General features: G+C 48.3%; 1 protein-coding gene across 1 annotated transcript; it reads left to right on the top strand.

The window, feature by feature from the left end:
- The first annotated feature begins 3,439 nt into the window (after positions 1 to 3,439).
- LOC147647578 (uncharacterized) lies at positions 3,440 to 8,414 on the top strand. The gene is made up of 5 exons (XM_086871558.1): positions 3,440 to 3,497; positions 4,165 to 4,224; positions 6,409 to 6,579; positions 7,199 to 7,373; positions 7,901 to 8,414. Exons 1-5 carry the CDS (start codon positions 3,440 to 3,442, stop codon positions 8,142 to 8,144), a joined length of 708 nt encoding a protein of 235 aa, XP_086727684.1. The 3' UTR covers positions 8,145 to 8,414.
- Positions 8,415 to 24,673: the final 16,259 nt, after the last annotated feature.

A 24,673-nucleotide genomic window follows, 5' to 3' on the forward strand; every position in this document is an offset into this window, starting at 1 on the left:
GCTCCCATCATGCTCCGCGGCGCCCATAGAGCGCTATTCCTGCCATGACTCCATCTCCCGTCATGCCCCACGCCCCACCGGAATCTATTGGAGCTGCGCTTATAACTCCCGTGATGCTCCGCGGCCCCGTTAAACCGTATTATACCGGCGCCTACAACTCCCATCATCCCCCGCGCCCCATAGATTCCCTGTAACAGCCCCCCAGGTACTCGCCCGGACCCCGAAGGGCCCCCAGATTCCCCTCCCTGACTTCCAAGTGCCCCCCTGGACCCCCAAGTGCTCCCCCAGGCCCCGAATTGTCCCACAGAATCCCTAAGTGCCCACCTGGCTCCCCCAAGTGTCCTCCAGACCACCAAGTTCTCTCTAAATTCCCTCCCCAGACACAAAACTGCCCCAAATGTTCCCCAGAAAAGTTTCCATGGACCCCAAAGTGGTCCCTTTTACCCTGTCTGAGAAAATGATTAAAAAATATGATCAAAGCACTAAAAGTAGGACAAATTAGCATAAAGAGGGAGAAATAGTGGTCAATTAATTAATGAAGGGAATTGTGGTACTTTGAACCAAGGACCGATAATGGTTTTTGTTCCTAAAATTGTATCAATTCTTTTATAGAAATATAAAAATTAGGTTCTAAAAATACAGAACAATATTATTATAAAAAAATAAAATTTTATTTTTTTAATTAATTAGATTTTAATGATAAAGAAAAATTATAAAGAGTAATGTTATCAATGTTTTGGGATGTCAGTCCCAGGTGGGCGATGTCAGACATGCTGAGGCTCGGGGTGAGGAGCAGGTTGTCCAAACAGGGGCAGCCTGCAAGGGATTCATTCTTCTCTGTGACCAGACTGCCTAAGGAGACATTCAGCATCAGGATTGTAAAGAGTAAATCCTGACCTCCTGATCAGTACACAAAGATGTTTTACAGTTTGAACAGTAGAATGTTGTCACCATAAGGTGCCTTCTTTGTTAATATAGCTCATATTGTGTCATGTTTTTTAAATACCAATGTTGTTGTACCAACCTTCTTTGTTAAAATATTGTTATAAATGAAATTAGAATTTTGACAACTAGGTCCCTTGGCTTAATGGCAGTTTAATTAAAAATGAATACAATTTACTAAACTGAATAGTAGTGTGGTATAAAAGAATATAGTTTAGTAAAATAATACAGTTTAATAAAAAATTAAAATTTATATATATAATCTACTAGTAATTAAGTATGATTAAAGCATAAGCAAAACCCACCAGGGTACGGAGGCTTCCCACCCTGCCTCACCTTCAAAACAAAGCACTTCAAGCTAAACTCATATACTGTATGCTTATACATATTCATTAATGTTTCCTGTAAGTTTCCTCCTGTTTCGGAGTTTTCTGACTTAACATTATTTTTCTTCACGGCACATGCCTCACTTGTTGCAATGGGGTCTTCCGTCTTCTTTTGGTGGTCTTTCGGCAAAGGCTTCTCTTCTTCCTCATTGTCCTTTAGAAAACCTTACAGGCTTGTGTGTGTGTACTAAACCTTGTGTTATGTTAGTCTACTAATTAGCCTTATGTTTACTAATCCTTACGTCCAATGCCGAAATTTGTTCTAATTTTGATCCATCTCAAGGCCATTTTGGTCTTGAGACACCATTTATCTTTTAAACTACATCCTGTACCTTAATTTTGACATGTAACATCTGCAAAGGGGTACATCTGCTTTGTAACACTGATTCTTGATTGTTTCTAATAATAACTTTAATAACAGTTACAATTTAGTTAGCACAAACCAATTCCATTTATTGCAACTGCAAATACGCCTTATGCACCTTTTTATTGGTTTCCATGCTAATGGCCTTGCCTTCTTCCTTGCTATGGATAAACTTGTATTTTGTCAATTTCTTATTTTGCTGCCTCAATTCTTTGGCCTGCAGATCAGCTGCTAAGCCCATCCACATTAAGCTCTTAGTCTTCAGAGGGAAACTGTGAGCACAGTGAGAATCTCCCAGTGTGCAAGAGGGTCCCTGTGTGCCAGCTGCAGCTGGGGCCTCAGCCATCTCCTCTCTCAACAGGTTCCCCTCTGCAGCTTCACAGGAAAGGCCAACACCTCCCTCAGGGACACCTGCACCACACATTTCACATCTCCATGCCCATACGTGATGTCCCTGTCACAGCTGCATTACCAGCTTGCTGCTGTGCAGATGCTGCCACCGCCCAAAGCAAGACCCTGTGTCCCTGAAGGGACCCGCCCTGCTCTGTGGCCTGGACTGAAGGTGGGTCCCTCCTGCCAGGGCAGGGCCTGACACAGCTCTTCTGTTCCAATAAAGAGATGGAGCTGTCACCCCAGTGTCTGGCTGGTACCACCAGCAAAGCCCACACAGCACCAGCCCTGGCTGAGCTCCATGTCCAGGAGCAGGCAGGGCTGACCATGGTGTGGGCAGGCAGGAGCCAGGCAGGGGCTGCTGTGACCAGCAGCAGGGCCCCGAGGGGCTGGGGGAGTCTGTGTTGAGTGTCCCTGGGCTGAGGGCACATTTCCTTCAGTGGCATCACCTGGGCCTGGACCTCCTCCAGTGCCATGCCCAGGAAAAGAGGGAACCATCAAGAGCATCTCATGGGACAGAACATGACCAGCAATGTCAGCAGGCAAAACCAAGGTTTTGTTTGGCAATGACCCTTTGATGAAGTCAAAGATTTACAATCAGTCCAGTACAGTTTGGAGTACAGAGGGGAGAACACTCGGGGGGTACAGCCAAGGCCATGAGGTCACAGCAGTCTCTGGGATGACAGCAGGCTGAGGTGACAGCAGGCTCTGAGGTCACAGAGGTCCCAGAGCCCCGTGGTTGCACAGCACCACAAGGACCGAGCAGTCAGTCCTTGACCACGACTGTTGTGGCAGCAGCGGCGGCGGCAGCAGCGGTGCTGACATTGGGACAGCGGTGTCAGGACAGTGGTGGCAGCAAGAGCTGCAGGACTGGCAGTGGGCAAGGCACCATGGCCTTTGCTCTGCGCCTCCTCCTCCTGCTCCTCCTGGCAGTGGCCCTGCCTGACAGGGCTGCCCAGGCTGCTCCGTGGCAAGCACGGCGAGCAGGTGAGCCCACGGCCTGGCTTCCCTTTCCTGGGACAGCACTTCCTTCTCCCTGGGAAGCATTGGGGATGGTTTTCCCCAGGGCTTGAGGGAGGGTTTCTTCTGTGGGAGGGAGAGAGTCCCCAGAGCCCCTGGGCTGGTCCTGCTACCCCACCAGGGATTTTGCACAGGGCCTGTAAAGAAGGTGGAGAGTGACCAGAGCCAGCCTAGAGCTCCCCAGGCCCCTCTGCAGCTTTGGCCATGTCCATTGACATCTGGCTCCCATGGCCTTACCTGACCCCCTTGCAGTGCCCAGTTCCCTAAGGCAGAAGGGGGTCCCAGCACACCATGGAATGGTTCTGATCTGTGCTCCCTTCTAGACTGGGATCGTGACATGGAGCATCTGGAAGCCCTGGTACATAATGGTTTGAGACCCATGGAGAATGCTGGAGGCAAGTTCTCAATGTCCCTTTCCGCACAGTAAAATCAGTGTCAATGTGGCAAGAGCTCACTCACGTGCCACTTCACTTAAGGATCTGAAGGTTGATGGATTCTGGAAACATCGCTCTGCTCCCTTCTGGAGCCCTGAGTGATCCCACAGCATTGCTGTCAGTGGGAGGAAGGAGCATTTAGCTGTTAATCTCTTCCCATGTGCAATGCCAGTGTCTCCTTCCGTGTGCTCTGTGCAGCCACAGAGAAGAGCAGAGAGGAAGGGGCCGGGCCCAGGGCTGTGCCCCGGGGCTGTGCCTCGTGTGGCTCCTTTGCCATGCCCAGGGAGCCTGAGGATCTCCTACGGTCCCAGGGGAACTCTTCTGTCCTGCCTTTCTTTGCAGCCAAGCCGCTTGGTGAAGGTGATCTGGCTTCCCAACCCACATCCAAGACTGAGGTTCTGGGAGATGGTGAGGGTAGGTCAAGGCCTTTCCCCCTGGGAGAGCTGCCAGCTCAGAGCCCAAATCGCAGCCAGGGCAGCATCTCTGCAGGTGCCAGGACAGAGCAGTGCACGTGTGTGCCCTCGCTCTGCGTGATCCCCTCACTGCATCTGCGGCTCAGTGCTGCCTGTGCAGATCAGCAGACATAACAGAAGCTTCTGTGGCTGTTGAGTTACAGGTGTGTCTGCAGGGAGGACTTTCCAGGCTCCGGGGCTGGATGCTGCACGCAAGCCCAGCTCCCGTAGCAGGGGTGAGTATTGTGTCCTTGCTGATCCCACAAGCTCAACCCTGATTTTGTAGGATCCATTCCTGGGAAATGGATATATATATTTTTTTAATTAGGTCCTCCAAGAGGAAAGAACAAAGCTACAGGACACTGGAAACTCCATGAGCCATCCAATACCATGCAGCAAATGCTGAAGGAAATGCTGCAGGGAGGACAAGGTGGGTCCATGTCCCTCAGCCTCCTCCTGACACTCAGCAGCTGGGGGCTTTCTCTGCACATCAGGACACGCTGTGCCCGGCACAGCAGGAAGGGATCCATGGCAGCCTTGCTGCCTCGCTGCTGCTTTCATGGCCTGCAGGGCTGTTTCCCAGCCTGGCCTGGCTGCAGCTTCTCCCCAGCCTCTGCAGGAAGGCATTTGGCATCAGGTGACAGGGAGCCCAAACTGCAGCATGGGCCATGCACACCCTGAGATCCCCTGCAAGTTCCTGGTCTTGGGGTAGATCAGGTGTAGGGGCTGTTTGGAGGAGGGAGGGCTCTGGCCAATCCCATAAATTTATATGATTTCCTAATCCTTATCCATGACCTCGACTAGTATCGCATCATGATGACACCACTTCCCTGAAAAGGGAATGGTTCCATCTGATCCAGCTGTGGCTTTTCCTTCCTCCAGAGATGAACACAAAGGCTGTGCTGAAAGTGCCATTTCCCGGAGGAAGCAGTGGCTCATGGGCAGCCTCTGCTGCAGGAAGGGAGGCCATGCCAGGCACAGCCCCAGGAGGTAATTGCTGTGCCTCTGGGCCTGAGCCCTGCTGAGGCTTGAGCTGTAAATCTCTGCTGCTTGGCAGTGCCTGCCTTTCAGGGATTTTGCACAGAGCATGGAAAAGGTGTTGAGAGTGTCCAGGGCCAGCCTGGAGCTCCCCAGGCCCCTCTGCAGCTTTGGCCATGTCCATTGACATCTGGCTCCCATGGCCTTACCTGACCCCCTTGCAGTGCCCAGTTCCCTAAGGCAGAAGGGGGTCCCAGCTCACCATGGAATGGTTCTGATCTGTGCTCCCTTCTAGATTGGGATCGTGACATGGAGCATCTGAAAGCCCTGGCACATAATGGTTTGAGACCCATGGAGAATGCTGGAGGCAAGTTCTCTATGTCCATTTCTGCACAGAATTATCAGTGTGAGTGTGGGAAGAGCTCACTCTCATGCCATTTCCCTTAAGAGTCTGAAGGTTGATGGATTCTGGAAACATCGCTCTGCTCCCTTCTGGAGCCCTGAGTGATCCCACAGCATTGCTGTCAGTGGTAGGAAGGAGCATTTAGCTGTCAATCTCCTCCTATGTGCAATGCCAGTGTCACCTTCCATGTGCTCTGTGCAGCTACAAGGAAGAGCAGAGAGGAAGGGGCTGGGCCCAGGGCTGTGCCCCAGGGCTGTGCCTTGCGTGGCTCCTTTGCCAGCCCCAGGGAGCCTGAGCTGTTCCCGTTGCTGCTGCCAAGCCCTGGCCCTGCCTGGGGCTCAGTTCAGAGCTGCTGGCAGCTCCAGGGAGTCCTTTCTCCCCTGACTGCCATGCAAGGGGCTCCTTCCATCCCACTGTGGGGACACTGCAGGCACGTGGTCCCCCTGCTCCTGCTCCTGAGTGGAAGGCAGAGAGGAGGGAGTGCCTTGGAGGGCAGCAGTCACCCAGGTGCACTCATTGCCTCTCTGGACTGATGGAGAAATGGAACTACTTTCCATTAAGGTCCTCCAAGATGGAAGAACAAAGAGATAGAAGACAAGAAATCCCTGGAGGCATCCCAACTTCTGGACAAGATGCTGAGTAATCTGGAGTGACGCCGTGGTGGGTTCATGTCCCTCAGCCTCCTCCTGACACTCAGCGGCCAGGGGCACATCTGGACACGCCATGCCTGGCACAGCAGGAAGGGATCCATGGCAGCCTTGCTGCCCTGCTGCTGCTTTCATGCCCTGCAGGGCTGTTTCCCAGCCTGGCCTGGCTGCAGCTTCTTCCCAGCCTCTGCAGAAAGGCATTTGGCATCAGCTGACAGGGAGCCCAAACTGCAGCGTGGGCCATGCACACCCTGAGATCCCCTGATATTTCTGTCTTGGGCTAGATCAGGTGTAGGGGATGTTTGGAGGAGGGAGGGCCCTGGCCCAGCCCAAATAATCTGGGTATTTTCCTGACCCTTATCCATGACTTTGACAACTATTGCCTCCTGAAGATACCACCTCCCCTAATGGTGAACAGTTCTATCTTATCCAGCTGCCCTTTTTCCTTTCTCAAGTGCTGGAGCAGATGTTTGTGCAGATGATGGCATATGCTAGAGGAAGGAATGGCCCTGTGCCAGCTCCTGGTGCAGGAAAGGAGGAGATGCCAGGCCCAGGCACAGGAGGTAATTGCTGTGCTGGGCTCTCCCTCGGCAGGGCTGTGTGCCAGCAGCTCTTCCCTCAGGGCCTGCATGGCCCGGCAGCAGCCAAAGCTGGAGGTGCCATGGCTTCCAGGCCTCTGGAGCTCGTTCCCAGCCCCTGGGAATCGGGACTTGTGCACCAACATCTCTCCCCCAGCAGCTGCTCCTGGAGCTGGCCCTGAGTGCCCAGAGGCCCAAGACACAGGAGCAGCCCAGAGTGGGAGCCCTGCCGTGAGCCCAGGGCCACAGACAGCCCTGGCTCCCAACTGGGCAGGGGCTGCACTGGCCCCTTACAGGGCCTGGATCTGTCCCCTTGGGCTGGGGGAGCTGTCACAGAGCAGGAAGGGTCAGGGGTGGCAGTGGCTGCTCAGGGATGGGTTGGCCTGTGTCCCTGGAAGGAGCCACTGCCCAAGCAGCTGTGCTGTCCTGGGCTCTGCTCTCGGCCTTCTGGGCTTTGTTGGGTGGCACAGCCTGTGCCAAGGGGTGGCAAGGTGCCTGCAGGCCCCAGCTCTGGGGAAACAGAGAATGTCCTGGCCGTATCCACTGTGCTGCCAGCTCAGCAATGGAGCACAGCACAGGCTCACGCTGCCCATTGCTCCCACAGATGCGCTTGGCAAGTCCAATATAAATGCTGAGAATCCACCGAGCACCCCAAGAGTGTTCTGCCCGCAGGATGTGCGCAAGTCCTGCATGATAGGCACAGCAGTGACACTGTTCACAGTGCCACTTTCCATGGTCCTGTGCTATGTTGGATTCCGGTGGTGGAAGGACAAGAAACGGTAAGTTGTTGTTCATCTCCACCCTCCAGCTTCTTGAAAGGCTGCTCATAGTCAGGAAACATTCCCAGTGAGGCTGCTGTGCACTTGTGGGTAGTCAGTGGTTGCCCAAATAACTCTGCTGAGAGTTCTGCTGCTGCCCAGGCCTTTCATTGGCCTCTTAATTGCTGGGCCTTGTCCTGGGGAGCCCACTGGGGCTGCAGCCAGTGCTGGCTGCCACTGAGGCTGCCTGGCCAAGAGCAGCCCCAGGAGCAGCGGGCAGAGGCAAAGCAAGGTGGGCAGGAGAAAGAGTGGGGACGAGATTGCCCTTGAAAGGCAGAGGCGCTCTGGGGCCCGCTCCTGGCCAGGGACCCTGCCCAGAGCCATCCCCTGCTCGCAGGGGCCTTGAGGGGCAGCTGTCCAGCTGGGCCAAGCTGTGCCAGCAGCTCCAGCCGTGCTGGGGAGCCTTGGCCGCTCTGGGCCCTGCTGTACAGGAGGGTCCCTGAGTGCCCACGGCAGCTGGGGGCCTCAGCCACCTCCTCTCTCCACAGTCACTTTGCTGCAGCTCCAGCATACCAGCCAAGAAGGTGTGATTCTCCCTTGCCCCCAGGGAGCCCAGAGATTTCCTCGTTCATCAGCTCTCAGATGTGGCCTCAGAAGCAGGAGTCGACCTGGAAAGCAGAGCACCAGCACTCCGTGCCTCCCCCACGGCCCCCCAGCCCGGCTGTGAAGAGGAAGCCCCCTGAGATCCCCCCACCTCCTCCCCTCCCGAGCCAGCCACCCTGGTCCAGCTAGGACTGAAAGTGGGACAGCCATGGCAGGGCTTGGGCCACCAGCAGCTTGGGGCATCTGCTCTTGGCTACAAATAACACATTACCTGTGGGTAACAGCCAGAGGCACTTGTCCTACTCTTTTACCTTCAAACGGGAAGGGCTGAAGATTCTTCCCATGCCCTGTCTTATCCCTTTTGATTTTCATACAGCTGGGTTCTGGCTGAACCTTTTCAAAGAACATTATTTACACTTCATATTTTAACCCACCTATCAAGGAAAAAAAAAAATAAAAGTTTTTTTTCAGTTTAGACTTCATTTTTAGTGTGGTTGGGCCACTCAAATTTTGAGCAATTAATTTTCCATGGTGCCTCTTCCCTTTTCCTTCCTATCTACAAAAAGTTCATCTGGACATGAAAATCAACAGAATTACTGAGATTCACCTCAAAGCCCAGAGGAGAATCTCACACAAAATATTCTCCCTGTATACTGCACAACAAGAAATATTCAGAGGAAAATACCGTGTCACCTGAGGCTCCTGGAACTCCCAGAATCCTGAGCCTGCAGAGGAGGCAAACAGCCCTGGCAGAGGCTGAGGGGAATTCTCCTCAGACTCCTCAGAAAGTGTGTCACTTCAGGAGGGGAAAGCTTTTAAACCTTTGCCTTACCTTCCTCCTGTGCTAAAATGTAAGGCTCCTCCTGAGAAAATACTGAGCTACAAACAATTCTCCATTCCTCAATAAAGCTGCAAAACCAAATGTGGTCACAAGTTTTCCATCAAAGCCCATTTGCAGAGAAACCCCACCATACGTGAGCAAATATTTATTAGCACTTCAGTTCACTCAAATGATTGCCCCTTTTTTTTTCCCAGAGAGTATATTAGAACCATTTACTCTTGACAGGACTCCTTGGATGGCCCCCAGACCTGGCTCCTCACCACGCCCTGCCTGAGCTGTTCATGCAGCCAGGCAGCACCACCTGACTTTGCCACCCTTTTCAGGCCTTGGGCACGGCTGGTGCCACGGTCCCCTCTGGTGCCACAGTCCCCTCTCGTGCCATGGTCCCCTCCTGGCTCATGGTGTGTCCCTGCTGCTGGAGGAGCCCTGCTCGTGCTGCTGCCTGCGTTCAACAAGGCTGGTGCTACTCCCCAGCCAAAAAGAGACCAAAGTCACTGCTTTGGGCAGCTGGTTGGAATGAGTTTAACACTTTCTCATCTCTATCACAGATCTCCTAAAACCTGTAACTTCTCTTGTTCTTTTTTTTCTCTTGCTTCTTCTATACTTCTGTGTTTTTCTTTCCTCACAGATTTCTCAGTCCCCTTTGGGCTGAGCTCCTTTGGGATCCTCCCTCATGGGCAGTCCCGCTTATCTCAGTTCTCTGGGTTTGAAGAAAAACTCCCAAGTTCATTAGAATCTTTTTTTCTCATGTCTAGTAGAAGGTTATTACAAAACTTGGCAGGTCTCTCCAGACTATCTGCACAAGCTCAATTCACCACAACCTGGCTCATTTTGCTCTGATGGTACAAAATGGCCCAGAACCACGCGGCTGCCTCATCTTTATATCTATTTCTAACCTTGTTAACTATGGACACGTGTACTGTTTTTCTATTTTAACAACTAAGTTTTCTATATCTACTTACATAACTAAAACTGCAACTAACTTTCAACCAAACATTCTTTGTGCTCCCCAAAACTGCAGAATCATGGAGAAGAAGGAAGAAGAAGAGCTAAAAAAGACCACACCTTTCTTCCTCCATCTTTACTCCGTGTATTAAACCCCTATAAAATCTGTATTTTTCACCTCAGTGGCATACTAAACATTCTACTACTTTCTACTTAATTTTTTATAAATCCTGGTTTACCCAGGGATATTTGTAAGCCTTTCTGTCAATGGCAAATAGGATTGATACTGTTTTGGAGAATAGGACAGAGAAATGTCTCTCCATTTCTGGATTCCTGTATCTCCCTCTTCTCTTTGCCAAAAAAACCAACTTTTTTCTTTGATTACTTGTTTTAGAATGGCTTCCCTGACCCTGAATGAGTCAAGCAGATGATGTCTAGATTTGACACATTGGTCAAAGCTCTCCAGACATTTTCTCTTGACTGATTCATGGCAAAACTGTGTTGCATAAGGCAACCAACAAAAGATAAGGCACAAATACAATGGCTAATTGATCTTATTCAACAACCTTATCTCTCGCAAAAGTTCTTAAATTTCTGTATTAAACACCCCTCCCTCACAAAGTCCTCAGTCCATAAATTTTGCACGCTGTTTGTTCAATGTCTAAGATGTTGAATGCTGTTTTCATGCTAAATCACGTTTGCGTACTGGCTTCTTGATTTCTGGAGTCTTCGTCTGCTTGTTTCTCAGCTTGATACGGTTTCACGCACTTTGCAGGAACCCACTTTGGTCCTGCACCTGTGGAGACACAGGCATATCCTTTTCCTTTTTTGCCTGAAAGGGTACTCAAAGGAGTTTTTAAGCTCCATTCCTGGGGCCAGAAGAGATGTGAGGTGACTGTGACATCGGCACCTGTGTCCATCGTCCCTTGAATTGACACTGTCTTGCCATTTTATGTCAAGTTGCAGGTGATTACAGGTCTATCGCGACTTATCTGCTTTACCCAGGTGGCATGAACTTCAGTAGACTCATTAATAGATAAAACTTGCCTGCTGATCAATGGTCTGATTGGATAATTTGCATGCAGAGGCAAAGCAATGGCTTTAGCTACTAAAGTTTTTGCTGAAAGGATCCATGGAAGACGTAAAGCTTGAGCTAAAACCGTCAATTCTTCATTCTGGTCTGCAGAAACAACACATGGATAAATAACAAGCCCCAAAATACTGCATCTGTCCTTGCCTATAATCAGGAAGTCTTGCCTCTTTTTTCAATGTTCCGGAGACTCCTGTATGGAGTACCGCATGATCTTCATTCAAAAAACAAACCAACTTGGACGTTGCCAATTCACATTGTGCACCTGGTGGCAATAAGCCTGGAGCACTGGGAAATTGACAAATGGTCTTGCTGAGGGAATCTGATTGGCGTTCCCTGATGATCACTCTCTGACCGGAGGCCTTTAATGGAACTGACTTTGAGGCTGTCGCTCCATCTCCATTTGTGTCATCATGTGGTGATTCTTTGCACTGTTTTTGGAGTTTCCCAGCAGAGCTAGAGGTTTTCCCTCTACATGTGTTTTTGAATAGCATTGGCTGGGATGATGTTTTCCTCTTCGGCACCTGGGACAAAGGCTTTGTACTTTTTTCTGCAATGGGCAGCTCTTTTTCATGTTTCCCAGTTTCCCACATGGAAAGCGTGCTCCCTCATGAAGTGATGTTTCCAACACACCTGCACAGCTGAGTCACTGAAAACCTGACTCCATACTCTTTACTATTTTCATAAATCCTTCGAGTTGTTCTTCGAGCATTCTCTCGAATTCTTCTGTCGAAACACTCGCAACATGCGGAGTGCCGATCTTGCTACATGCCTCTATCATTTCTTCCATGGTTGGATATCCAGGCAACGCACTATCAGTACGTCTGCACTCTGCATTAGCATTTGCGAAGGCACGGCCTTGAAGCATGTGTGGCTTCACCTTTTCATCCATCACCTGCTGGTCAATCACCTGTGTGAGGTGATCAATGAAGGTAGTGAAAGGCTCTGAAGGGTCTTGCTTCACTTCTGTGTAGATGCCTTCTGAGGTTCCAGTAGGTTGAATTTGCAGCAGTGTCTTTTCAGATGCTTCTACAACATCTCAAAGCACTTCTGGAGGCAGATCTGCTATTTGAATTTCTGGCTTGTGATACGGCACGTTTACTCCTGCCATTTGAGTTGCTGTGATGTCTGCATACGGTCCTCTTGCATATTTGTTCCTCAGTTCAAGGAGAGCTTTTCTCCATCTTGAATTCCACAGTATATATTGTGAATCTGTGAAAATTGTTGAGGCTATATACTTGCAGTCATATGGTGTCATTTCATGGCTGAGGAAAAGACCTGTTAATAATTGCTGAAAATATGGAGAACCAAGTCCTTTTCCTTCCACAGCATCTAATAAATCCTTTAAAAGAGAGCGATCCACAGGCTCCCATCTAGGAACATCATCTCTTCTTCCAAGCCTCACTGGTAATACTGTAATGTCCTCAGTTTCTCTGAAAGCATCAGCACCTTCCTTGAGAACTACCTGCATATCAGGTCCTCCCCCTCTTCTTTGAGGGAGATTTGATATAGATTGTAGCTTTGGTTGTTGAGGAGCTGTAGGTATAGTAGAAAAATACAGTGGTTGTGGATTGTGAATGCACACAGCTTCCTTTAAATCTTGAAAAACAGGAGAAAATTGTAATCTTGTCGAAGAAGAGATGTCCTGTCCTGAGAACCAGTCCTTTGGAGCAGTCTTTTGAAAAGCTGAAATATCGGCTTGAAGCAGAGAATGTGGCATTTGAATCGATGACAGAGGAATTCCTTCGCCTGCTGTTGTTGATATTGCGTCGTTTTTGTCTAAAATAGTCTCGATTGTATTTGTAGAAAAAATTAGAAGCTGCTGTGATGCTTTTTGCCCACAAGGTGGCGCTGCTGCTCCATGAATTCGCTCTGGCTTCAGTTTTATAAACGGCTGAGCCTCCAACGGGTTTTGTACCATTCGAAAAATATTCTAAAATTCTAAAAAATTCTAAAATCCCTTATTTAGGGAGGAATTCCTTTTTAGGAGATAAATCCCTTTTAGGAATTTATGGATTTTAGTACTTTTTAGTACTTTTCCAAACGTCTCACTTTGCTTTCCATAGTAATCGCAACACCCTCTGCTTTTTCAGCTTTCCCCCACACCTCTCCCTCTTTTCCCAAATCCTCTGAGGGGTTGGGATCAGGGGCTCCCACGCTGTTGAGGGATTTGGGGGTTTCCCTTGCTTTTGGAAAGGGCAGTTCGGATCTGGGTGGCTGGGTTTCCTCTCCCCCTGTTCCACCCCCTTGGCAAGGCAGTTTTGGAAAATGACTGTGATACATTACATTAAAGACAGCATGACTTGTTTCTGTCATATTTCCATGGACACACATTCCCGGGGTTTCTAACTCTTTTAACCTCATATTTGCATTTGCCCATATATAGGGTTCAAACAATTGCTCCTTGCTAATGGTGGGGTAATTCTCTCTCACCCAGACCAGTAAAAATTCCAACTCTTTCGTTGGAATTTCATATAAGGACTGCTCTATTATTTTTTCTAATTTTTGTAAAATTGCCTGTTCCTCCTTAGAAATATTCCATCTCATCTCCTAGGTTGGACAGAACTTACCAGACATGCTGGCTATCTCTTCAGATTACTGACCAGCAGAATCCGATGTTTCTGAGTCCTGGGCCCTTGAAACTCTGGAATTTGATAGCAGATATTTTCATCCAGATGGATTTCTTTCAGGAACCGGCTGCTCTGATCCAGGCAGGCTTTGATCGAATCCTTTGAGCTCTTACTGACCGACAGATATGGGACACCACTTGTTGCTGTGGAATCTTGGTCTCCTCAGGGCTAAGCCCTTCTGGGATACCTCCTCAAAGGGGAGTTTCCCTTATCTCAGTTCTGTTTCAGGAAAGATTCTCCAAAGGCTTGTTTGCTTCTTGTTTCTTGCGTTTATTAATATTTATTATCAAAAGACTTGGCAGGTCTTCCCCAGACTTTCTGCACAAGTTCAGTCCACCACAGCTTTGGCTCTAGTTTGCTTGAATAGCACAAAATGGCCTTGAACTGCATAGCCTTTTTATCTTTATTCTTAATCTTTCCCAGTTAAGTATAGACACATAAATTATTTTTCTTAGTGACCCTATGACCCAAGACGTTGTGTGCTGCACTGCGGCATTCTCTATCCAAACACCTGCTACTGCCCAAAAACCTCTAAAAGAAGAAGATGAAGAAGAAAGAAGAAGGAAAAGCGATAACACCCTAAAGTAGCCATTTTGTCTTCTTGTTTTCTGTTTTCTAAACTAGCTTATACACTAAACTTTAACTTTTTTCACCCAGTGACTTAAGAAAACTCTCTAATCTACACACACTTTTAGTTTTTCTACTTAATTTTAAAAGTTGTTTTCATGCTGTTCAATGAAATTCAATGTTTTCTTGGATGTCAGAGCTAGGCACCAGAGACAAGGGCACACTCTGTGCCTCAGACTCCAACACAGATTCTTTAGGTGCTCACTTTTCATCACTCTCTAATTTATACAAAAGCTACCACTGGCTACACTTTTGAATCACATGACCTTGCTTCAAAAAATGACCCTCTAGGATTCTTTCTAATGTGCTGAAATACATTCTAGTGGACTCATTTCAATAACAACTTTACTTCTTGTGTTATTCATTCTTAATGCTATCTATATTTCCAAACTTAGCAGTATCTATTAGTAGTTCTTCTCTTTTCCTTATCTTTATTTCCTGTATACTACACCTTACACACACTGGCTATCTCTGAGTCACCCAACACCAATATTCTTTTTTATATTACTAACAAGCAATGCATACAAAAGGATGACATGTTCTGCACAATCTCCAAGGAATTGCAGTATGACACGACATAAAACGAGTTTCTGAAAACACTGCCTAAAGTAATCATCAGAAGTATATGCTGATGTAAACCTGGAGTTCACAAGCCTTGACTGTTTACATGGTTTCTAAAACCTCATGTAACTGTTCAGTGTTGTTCAAACACTTGTCAGACTCAGAGGTGCTTGATGCTGTCACCATTTCCTGGGAGAAGCTGTCCCAGTGGCTGACCATGCTCTGGCTGAAAAACCTTTTCCTGATATTCAAATATAACCTGCCCTGAGCCAGCTGCCTGCCCTTTTCTTGACTCCTGTCACTGGTGTCACGATCCGCAAGGTGGGATTCGTGATGTGGTTCTTTTAGCCGGTCTTAGAGTACAAAAGATTATCAGCAAACCAAGGACTTAAACAAGAAAACACAGTTTATTGAGTGCTCATCAGCACTAATATGCGATAGAGGGAAAGAAAAGAGAAAGCAAAGCATAAGGAAAAGAGAGTAAGGGGATTATAGCTACCAACGTCGAAGTCCACTCAGCCGTCCAACGACGCAGAGTCTTCTGTCCGTTGGGGAGATCTCAAAGGAAGGTAAGTTTGGGGTATAATTTTATAGTCTTTTGCAAAACGAGGGGCGCAGGGCCAAAACCAGATGAGATTGATGATCATTGTAATGAAATTCCATTGCGCAGGGAGCAGGTGTAGGGTACAGAGCGATCCATGTCTTGCAAGTCTTTGCTCACCAGCAGGAACAGGGACAAGGTGTTGTGGAAAACCCATTGCACCGGGTACCAGGCACAAACCTCTGCTCACCAGCAGGAATGAGAGCCATGAGTCGTGGAAAACCCGTTACGCAGGTTACCAAGCCTCTGCTCACCAGCAGGAACGAGGGCAGTGTACCGTGCAACCACCTGCAAACAATCACTGAGCAAACATCCATCTCAGCTAGGCCCAAACCCCCAAACCAAGTCCCTTGTGATATTCAGGGTCTCAGTCTCTGTCCTTGAGACGGTTGTGAGACAGATGAGGGAATCTTCAGACCGTCTCTTACACCACCCCGTGGCTCACAATCGTCGAGGTCTTTCTGCACGATGTTGTGGTGCTGCTGCAGAATTCTTCTCTGAAGTCTTCAGGACTCGTTACAGTTGGTAGTATATCCCGGAAAAAACAGAGACAGGTAGTAGGGAAAAGATAAGGGACAGAAAAAGGAAAAAGAGAAAACAAAAACAATAAGTAAATCAATATGCTGATTTCAAAGAAAAACTATTCCATATATATAATTTCAACTAAAACTTACATATTGGTTTCTTATCTTAAAACAAACAATAAATTATATTCTAAAATACACCATGATAAAATGATTAACCTCATAGTCACAATGTCAAATTATTTATTGTAGTGCCTGCATAATTCATCCAGTATCGATAACCTTGGGGGTATCAGCAACATGTAAAGTACCAATCATATTGTGTGCATCCATTATGGAAGTCAATTGTGTCAACCTCTTCATCATTCTCCAATTCAGGATGTACAAAATTGCTGATAGAACAAAACCAAGTAAAACTAAAACCAAGAGGACGATGATGGGATGACACAATTTGTTCAAAACACCTGTAGCAGTCGGTGACCACCCAAAAAGAGTGTCCCACCACTTGTGTTCAGCACCTTTCCTTACTCTTTCCAGAACACGACGTATTCCTTTCACATTGTGGTGAACCGTAACTAAGGTCTTTTGTCCATCCTTTTTGATCTTTTCCAAAATTTCGATTAAATCCTGGTGAAGCAACAATTGCCTTACCAGAGTAAAGTTCATTCCAATCGGAGCAGGCACTAAACGATGAATCAAAGTGTAATTATACTGCAAAAGATAATATGAAGTAACTGGAGCTAAATAAGAAAAGTCACAACCTATAATCTCAGTAAAATTGCATACACAAAAATTTGAATGATTCTTAGTATCCACTACTATGTTTTCTACAAGCATACTATCACAAGCAGTTCTCAAGCATACACATCCATTGCCTACATACACAAGCACTGTTTCAGAAGTGTCATTAGGATGGATTTCAAAATGACAGATATTCTGTTCTGTGTCTAAACAAATGTCTTGAGCTTTGATTGCATTACTTTCACAGATAAACCCTTGTTGTTCCCGGACAATACAATTTTCCAAACCAACAGTTTGCCATTTCCCACCAATCTGACGGGCCCATTCCCTATGCTCTAAAGGATAGAGAACAGCTCCGTCATGATTCAGCCCCAATGCAATGATAGGAAAGATTGAATGTACTGAAGCATTACGTATTGTCAACACAAAAGCTGTGGCTGTGTTTGTGGTGGGATCGTAGGTAAAATTTACCAAATTCCACCAAGATTGAAATTCCTTTTCAAAGTCATTGGCATTGTCCCAGACTATTTTCCGAATCTCAGTGGGAAAGGTGCCTTCTTCACCCTCTCTGATAATTGATGCAGCAACTGACTGCATCCACAACTGGGCTTGAATACAGCTAAGAGCCAGAGAAATGCTACCCATTGTTTTGGGTAGCACTGAGTGCATCAATTATTAATTTGTGATCATCTACATTTACCCTTTCCCAATTTGGTAATATGTTTGATAGCAACCACTGTTGGGTTCCCAAAGCAGTTAAAGATGACCTCAGTGGTTGTTGTATTTTGGTCAAATCTTTAGTTGCAACAGCCAATTTATTCATCAATACTTCTGAATCAATACTATTCAAAATTCCTAGTCCTGATCCCACGACACCGGTTATATTTCTTGTCATCCGTTTGTGAAAACAATTTCGCTTTCGCAACCGGGTTGTCCACCCCTCAAAGGAAGTTTGCAAAAAAGGTGAACAAGCTGTCTGAATCTCTGAGACATTGTTTTGCATTAGTATTAAATAGCATTTGTTGTTGGCCAGTTTTCCTGATTTCAGCCAACAATCTTGATTCCGAGTTTCACAAGATATAACCTGGCCATGAGATCCGGCAACTTGACTGTGTACAGGCTCAGTGTGGGATCCGGTACTCAGTCTGCAGCGTATTGAAACATCATCACCTTGAGTTAACAGAAAAGAAAGGGAAAATATTAGCTTTGTCATTTAGCACAAAAAGGGGTATTCACACCATGGTATGTGATTATTACACTAAATATAGGCTTTGTTACAGCATTTATTTTAAATCTATAAGTTCATGGTTTATCTGATCTTCATGTCCCTCGGTGTTCTTCTGTAGAAAATAAACAAAACAGAGTCTGCCACATAGGGGCAGGAGATTAAAATGATGGAATTATCCAGTGGGTGTTTATCCAATGCTCTATCCCCAGGGCATCGGAGGTTACCCATGAATATTCTCCTGTAGTTCTTTTAAAAGTTTCAGTTTGGACTAACCAAGATATAATCCCCACTCTTACCAGCAGAAAGCGTAGAATTTCTTGCCACTTTTCCTTCTGCCATACTGAAATTCTGTTTACTTCCCAGTCCTTTTGTTGCCAAAAAGGAAGCCACTCAGTATATCCCTTGAACATAGCAGAGGAGTTAGTGTAGATACAGACAGGAGAGGTATTCTGTACCTCATGTTGGAAAACACTCCAAACAGCTATCAGCTCTGCAGCCTGAGTGCTGCTTTCTTCCTCAATAACAATTTGTTCAGCAGAGGAAAGGTGGAGGGCTACTGCCCCACACCTCCACACTTCTCCCTCTCGTTTGGCAGAGGTATCAGTGAACCAAGAGTTTGCTGATTGTTTTTGCTCACTGTCCAGAACCTGTGAGTGGTGTTGCTTTGGCCCACTGCCCAGAATCAGTTGAGGGTGAGGTGGAGCGCTTGGTACAATGGGGCTGGAATCCTGCCACTGAGAGACCAATTTACTTAATTTTTTAAGTGGCAGGTTAACCATTAAACCCTTCAGTACCCCTTTCTTCACCCCCAAGTTCCACCAATACTGTAGGCTAGAAATCATCCTACCCTTTTCTGTTTTTATGTTAAGAGAGGTTTCTTTAATTATCAAGTCAGGTTTGTCATGGCTGCTACTTAAGCTCTCAGTTTTTTGTATCACCTGATTTTTTACAGCTTCTTCTGTTATTGAGAAGATGTTAGAGTCATGTTCAATCTGGGCATACCACTTTCTCACTGAGGCCCTCTGGGCCACCCCGTCAGGGTGGAGAGTCCCAGTAGTGGCTGTCTTAGTAATTTCAAAAGGGCCTTTTAATGCAATTGGTTGTTGTTGTGTAATTTTTTCTACTTCTATGAGAGCTGGATTAACTACCAACAGTCCCTTTTCCCAGGTAGTGTACCTCTTTTCAGCATCTTTATTTTTTATTACTTCTTTTTCATCTCCTCCCACAAGGATATCATCTGTGGTTGTTTGGAGGAGAATTGCTGTAGGTTTCAGTGATTCTGGAAGACCACAAATTAAAGGGGTCATAATTTCGGCTTTCACAGGTAACAAAATTGGTGATTCATAACCAACAATTAATTTTCTTTCATAAATCAGTTGTAGACAAGCTGCCTTATGAATGTTTTTGAGAATTTGGTCTGGGGAGCCGGTTAGAGCTACAGGATCTCCCCTTTCCAGGGGGTTAAGTCCCCCTGCCCAATATGCAGCTCGCTGTGTTAGGGACCATGGGTTGCGGTTATCTCCTGTTGTTAAGAAAACACCATGTCCCCAGTAACCACTTGCTTCTTGTTCAGATAATCGAATTTGATCTCCCCCTGTGAGAGACACTCGAAATACGTATTCTGTCTCTGACTTGTGAGGGAGATGCTCGTACTCCTTTTTTAACTTAGCCAATTCAGTAGCAGTGTACGGGATTTCTTTAGTGGTTATATGTGGATCAAGATCTTCATCATTGATATAGTTATATTCTGTTTTAATCAAAGGTCTTATTTGGGAGCAACAGTTTTCACCACAATTTTTTACCAAATGTAATTCTGCTTGAGAATATTTGTGATTTATCTGAGGAGTTTCTTTTTCCAGCGACTCCTTAAAGGAATCAGCACACTGTGAATTTTTGGCACACTCCTCACTCAGAGCAGTTCGTAACAAATTATTTTCATTTTGCAAACTTTCAACTAAATTTTGTAGGGATTCAATAATTGCATTTTCTTCCTGCCTTCGTCTCATGCGAGCCTCTACAGCTGACGTAAGGCAAGCTCCCAATACAGAACAAATTATGGTTTTATTACGGCCAAATTTGAATTTTGCCTCATGTTGCAGGGAGCAAATTCTATCAGTTACATTTTCTAGGTTGTACCAATTATTTTGAGCCCATTCTTCCCCAGCTGGGGAGGGCTTAGCATTGTGTTTTGCTAACAAAGCAATGAATGCAGCTTTACCTTTTATACTAGAGTTTTCAGAGTGTTCACTCATGTTTGTGTGTGTGAAGGGTTCAGTACCACTACAGGGAGGTAAGACTTAAGTTACGCACAGACGCAGCCTTTGCCACGTCACCCTTCGCGTCCCTGTATGGATGAAGAGACAAAATCTGCTTGGGAGGCACCCCTTTATGTTAAAATTCAAGTTGTCTCTTTACTACACCAAGCAGTCAAAATTCATCAAAAACACATAACAGTACACAGAACCACTACAGGGAGGTAAAACTCACACTACATCAGACGCAGCCAACGCTGCGTTCCCCCCTGCCGTGGGTGGAGAGACCAAATCTGCTTGGGAGGCACACCTTTATGTTAAAATTCAGACTCTCCGCTACACCAAGCAGTCAAAATTCATTAAAAACACATAACAGTACACAGAACCACTACAGGGAGGTAAAACTCAGTTACACTACATCAGACGCAGCCAACGCTGCGTTCCCCCCTGCCGTGGGTGGAGAGACCAAATCTGCTTGGGAGGCACACCTTTATGTTAAAATTCAGACTCTCCGCTACACCAAGCAGTCAAAATATAAAAAACCAGTAAGTCCCACCTTTTGTACTCAAAGATCCCGTGTAAAATTCTGAAGACAGAGCCCTCAAATGAGTGTAGGGGTGCTTTTCACCTGGGCGTGTGCAGTTTGCGAGAAATTCGAGTCGCCTCCCTTGCTTTCTAGACACTGCTCACCAGCGTGGCAGGCTAGGTGCGGCTGAAGCGAAACGTCCTTCCCCTGATACAGACTGCACAACAACCTGCAACCCCCTTCTGTCTCTCAGAATCCTGTCCGTGACGCCAATTTATGTCACGATCCGCAAGGTGGGATTCGTGATGTGGTTCTTTTAGCCGGTCTTAGAGTACAAAAGATTATCAGCAAACCAAGGACTTAAACAAGAAAACACAGTTTATTGAGTGCTCATCAGCACTAATATGCGATAGAGGGAAAGAAAAGAGAAAGCAAAGCATAAGGAAAAGAGAGTAAGGGGATTATAGCTACCAACGTCGAAGTCCACTCAGCCGTCCAACGACGCAGAGTCTTCTGTCCGTTGGGGAGATCTCAAAGGAAGGTAAGTTTGGGGTATAATTTTATAGTCTTTTGCAAAACGAGGGGCGCAGGGCCAAAACCAGATGAGATTGATGATCATTGTAATGAAATTCCATTGCGCAGGGAGCAGGTGTAGGGTACAGAGCGATCCATGTCTTGCAAGTCTTTGCTCACCAGCAGGAACAGGGACAAGGTGTTGTGGAAAACCCATTGCACCGGGTACCAGGCACAAACCTCTGCTCACCAGCAGGAATGAGAGCCATGAGTCGTGGAAAACCCGTTACGCAGGTTACCAAGCCTCTGCTCACCAGCAGGAACGAGGGCAGTGTACCGTGCAACCACCTGCAAACAATCACTGAGCAAACATCCATCTCAGCTAGGCCCAAACCCCCAAACCAAGTCCCTTGTGATATTCAGGGTCTCAGTCTCTGTCCTTGAGACGGTTGTGAGACAGATGAGGGAATCTTCAGACCGTCTCTTACAACTGGTCACAAGCGTGAAGAGATCTGCACCTGCCCCTGTGATTCCTTTCAGGAGGATGCTGAAGACCCCAAAGACTCTCTTTAGTCTCCTCTTCTCTGGGCTCAACTAAGTGACCTCAGCTGCACCAAGGCCTTCCCCTCCATACCCTGTCCCATCCTTGCTGCCCTCCTTTGCATTCTGTCTAATGGCTTGATAGCTTTTGATATTGTGCTGCCCAAAACTGCACCTCTCTGCTTTCAGTGCTTCTCCTGGCTGCTCCTTCAGGCTGCTGGCACCATCAGCAGAGACACAGAACAGCTTCTCCTGCCAGAGTTAGCCCTATCATCTGCACTTCCCCACATGTCTGCCTTGATGTTCACTGGGGACCTCCCTGGCAGGTTCAAAAGCTAAACTTGAACATTTTTCACATGCTTGCTTAACATATTTATTCACTTACATGAGGCATATTTCTGCTGAAACTACAAACTTCTATTCTTACTTCAAGTCTGTGCAACTTTATAGTTCTAAAGCTTCAAGCCTTCTCCAAGGTCTCAGGTCAAACTTTGCATCCATCTCTATCTCGGAGCCTGTATGCTCAAGGCCTTGAAAGCTTTCTATGCCTGCATTCCCCACATCTGCCTGTGTCACAGCCTGTGCGGGTTTAGGATGGTCACCAGACAGGACGTGTCCAAAGGAGGCTGTGCCAGCTTCTGTGCAAGGCCCCGTGCCCTTCCTGCTGCGGCTGTGTCGGCAGCCCTGGGGCTCCTTCTGCTGCCCTGAGCCTGCAGAGCAGGGCAGTGTTTGCTGATGGTTTGAGCTGTTCTTAAAGATCCTGTCAGGTGGCCTTAGACATTTGGAGTGAGGGATTCCTTCCAACTGGGCCAATTTGGGGGGGCTGGGGGTGGCCTGAGGGCAGGTGGCCGTGTGTGCAAGGGCCCTTTGTGACATGGTGCAGCATGGTCACCATGGCATGGCACAGGACAGGGTGTCAAAGGGCCCATGTGACATGTGGTGACATAGGAGCTGGTGGTGACACAGCCACACCACAGTGCTTGGTGCATGCAATGGGACAGGACACACCAGAGCGGTGCTGTGAGGAGCCCCTGCACAGCACACTCGTTTCTGTCTGACCCGGAGCTTTTCTGAAGTGTTATTCCTACACGTGACCTCGAGGCCAGACCTCAGTCCTTGACAAGGAGCCTCCCGTCCTTGTGGCAGGAGGCCTCGAGACCCAAGAGCAGGACTTGTCCTGTGGTCTTGCCAGGACTTCAGTCTTGCAGGTGCCTTCCAGCCACAACTGCAGCACTTGCTGACGTGAAGCTGTTGCAAGGCATCGCTCCTGCAAGTAGCCATAAATCCAATCACTGGCATGGAGCAGAGAGCTCTGAGAGCACCCAACCTGGCCTGGGTGGAGGAGGAGGAAGAAGGAGGCCCTGGAGCTTCCCCAGCACAGACGACTAAAGAGGTGCAGCAGTTCCAGCTGCTACAGGAGGGTGTGTGGCAGAGCTGAGCCACAAGGCTGGGGCCTGCATCCACCTGGGTCCTGTCCCATCCCATCCCATCCCATCCCATCCCATCCCATCCTCTGGGGACACACCCATGGACAGGACCAGAGAAGGGCCAAGGCTGTGCCTTGGCAGAGGCTGTGCTGCATTAACCGGGGGCATCCCAGAGCTGTCCCTGCCTGGGGAGTGCACGGCTGGGCTGTGTTCTCTGGCCTCTCCTGCAGCCCCTTAGCTCTGGCTGCTCTTTGCCAGATGCAGCCATGGACCAGACTCAAGAGCAGGACCACGCCTGTGGCCTCATCTCCAGAACAGCGCAGGTACCTGCAGCCATCCCCACCTGGGCTGGGCCTGCTGGCACTGCCCAGCCCAGCACCGCACTTGGAGCACTCCATGCAATATTCCTCTCTTCCCGACCTTCTTTCTCCTGCCTGACTTGCAAATTCATGAAATGCATTTGGCAGGAAGAGACCAGCATCATGGGCACTGTGTCCATGGAAAACTGTGATGTCTACACCACTGACACCAGTGCTACCATGCTGAAATGGATTTTGGAGAAGGCTCTTTCCAGTCCAAAGCAAGTAAGCAGCCTGTGGCCAGGGTTTGATCCTCCAGGAATTGCTTGGCCTCCCAAGCCATGCCTGCTGCTCACTCTAAGCCTTGGAGGCCATTGCAGTGTGATGAGAAGGAAAGCACTTCTCTGGGGAAGCTGGGGACATTCCTGACTCCCTCTGACAGCTTTCCAACTCTCCCCATGCCTTCTCCAGGTGCCTGCCATCGTGAGGTGCATCCACCAGGTGCTCATGACCAATGAATCTGCTGAGCACAGGCTGGAGAGGACCCTGCTGGATCTCACCGAGGCACAGCCTGACGATGTGGTCATTACTCTCCTGCGTGTGGCCCCAACGTGTGACAGGTATGGGGCCCACCTGTCCAGAGGGCTCACGGCTCCCCAGCCCATTGCCCTGTACAGCCTGGCCCAGGTGTGTCACCAACAGAGAGTTCCAGGGCCCTCTGGCTGCTCCCTTTCCCAGCCCTGGCATGTCAGCCCCTGAGCCTGCTGCCATGCTGCCACCCTGCCCCTCAGCAGCTTGTCCCCACAGGCCTGGGCTGCCTGGGTGCTGCTGCTGCTGAGGGGCAGTGGGCAGAGGCAGAGCTGGCAGCCAGCTCAGCTCCCTGCTGCTACCCAGGCCATGGGGATGTGTCTGAGACCCTGTGCCTGACATGGAGCTCTGACCCCGCAGAGCTGCAATGACCATATGGAAGAGGATCTTGTGCTCGCCCAGGACTGCACAGAGGGCACTCCTGATACTCCTGGATGTGCTGGGGGACTGGCCAGAGCACAGCAGGTGCACCTCGGATTGGAAGACCACGGGTGTCTTTGCCCTGGCTGTGAGTTTCTGGAACTGGCCTGCACTCACCCCAAGGCTGCCTCTCCAGCAGCTCTGCACCCTCCTTCCCCCACTGCATCTCCCTGCCTCAGGCACTGGGCTGAAACCTGGCCTAGGGGCAGCTTCAGGGCCACCAGGCCAGGTTCTCTCCCTGCGTCTTCCCCGGCCTCTCCCTGCCACACTCAGGCCCTGCTACACGGACACCTGGACACTGAGCGCTGTCTCAGGCTGCTTTGTCCCCTGCAGGCAACTGTGGTGATGTGGAAGATCCTCCAGGT

This window comes from Cyanistes caeruleus, chromosome 36 (assembly GCF_971803275.1).
Source record: "Cyanistes caeruleus chromosome 36, bCyaCae1.hap1.1, whole genome shotgun sequence".
Lineage (NCBI taxonomy): Eukaryota > Metazoa > Chordata > Aves > Passeriformes > Paridae > Cyanistes > Cyanistes caeruleus.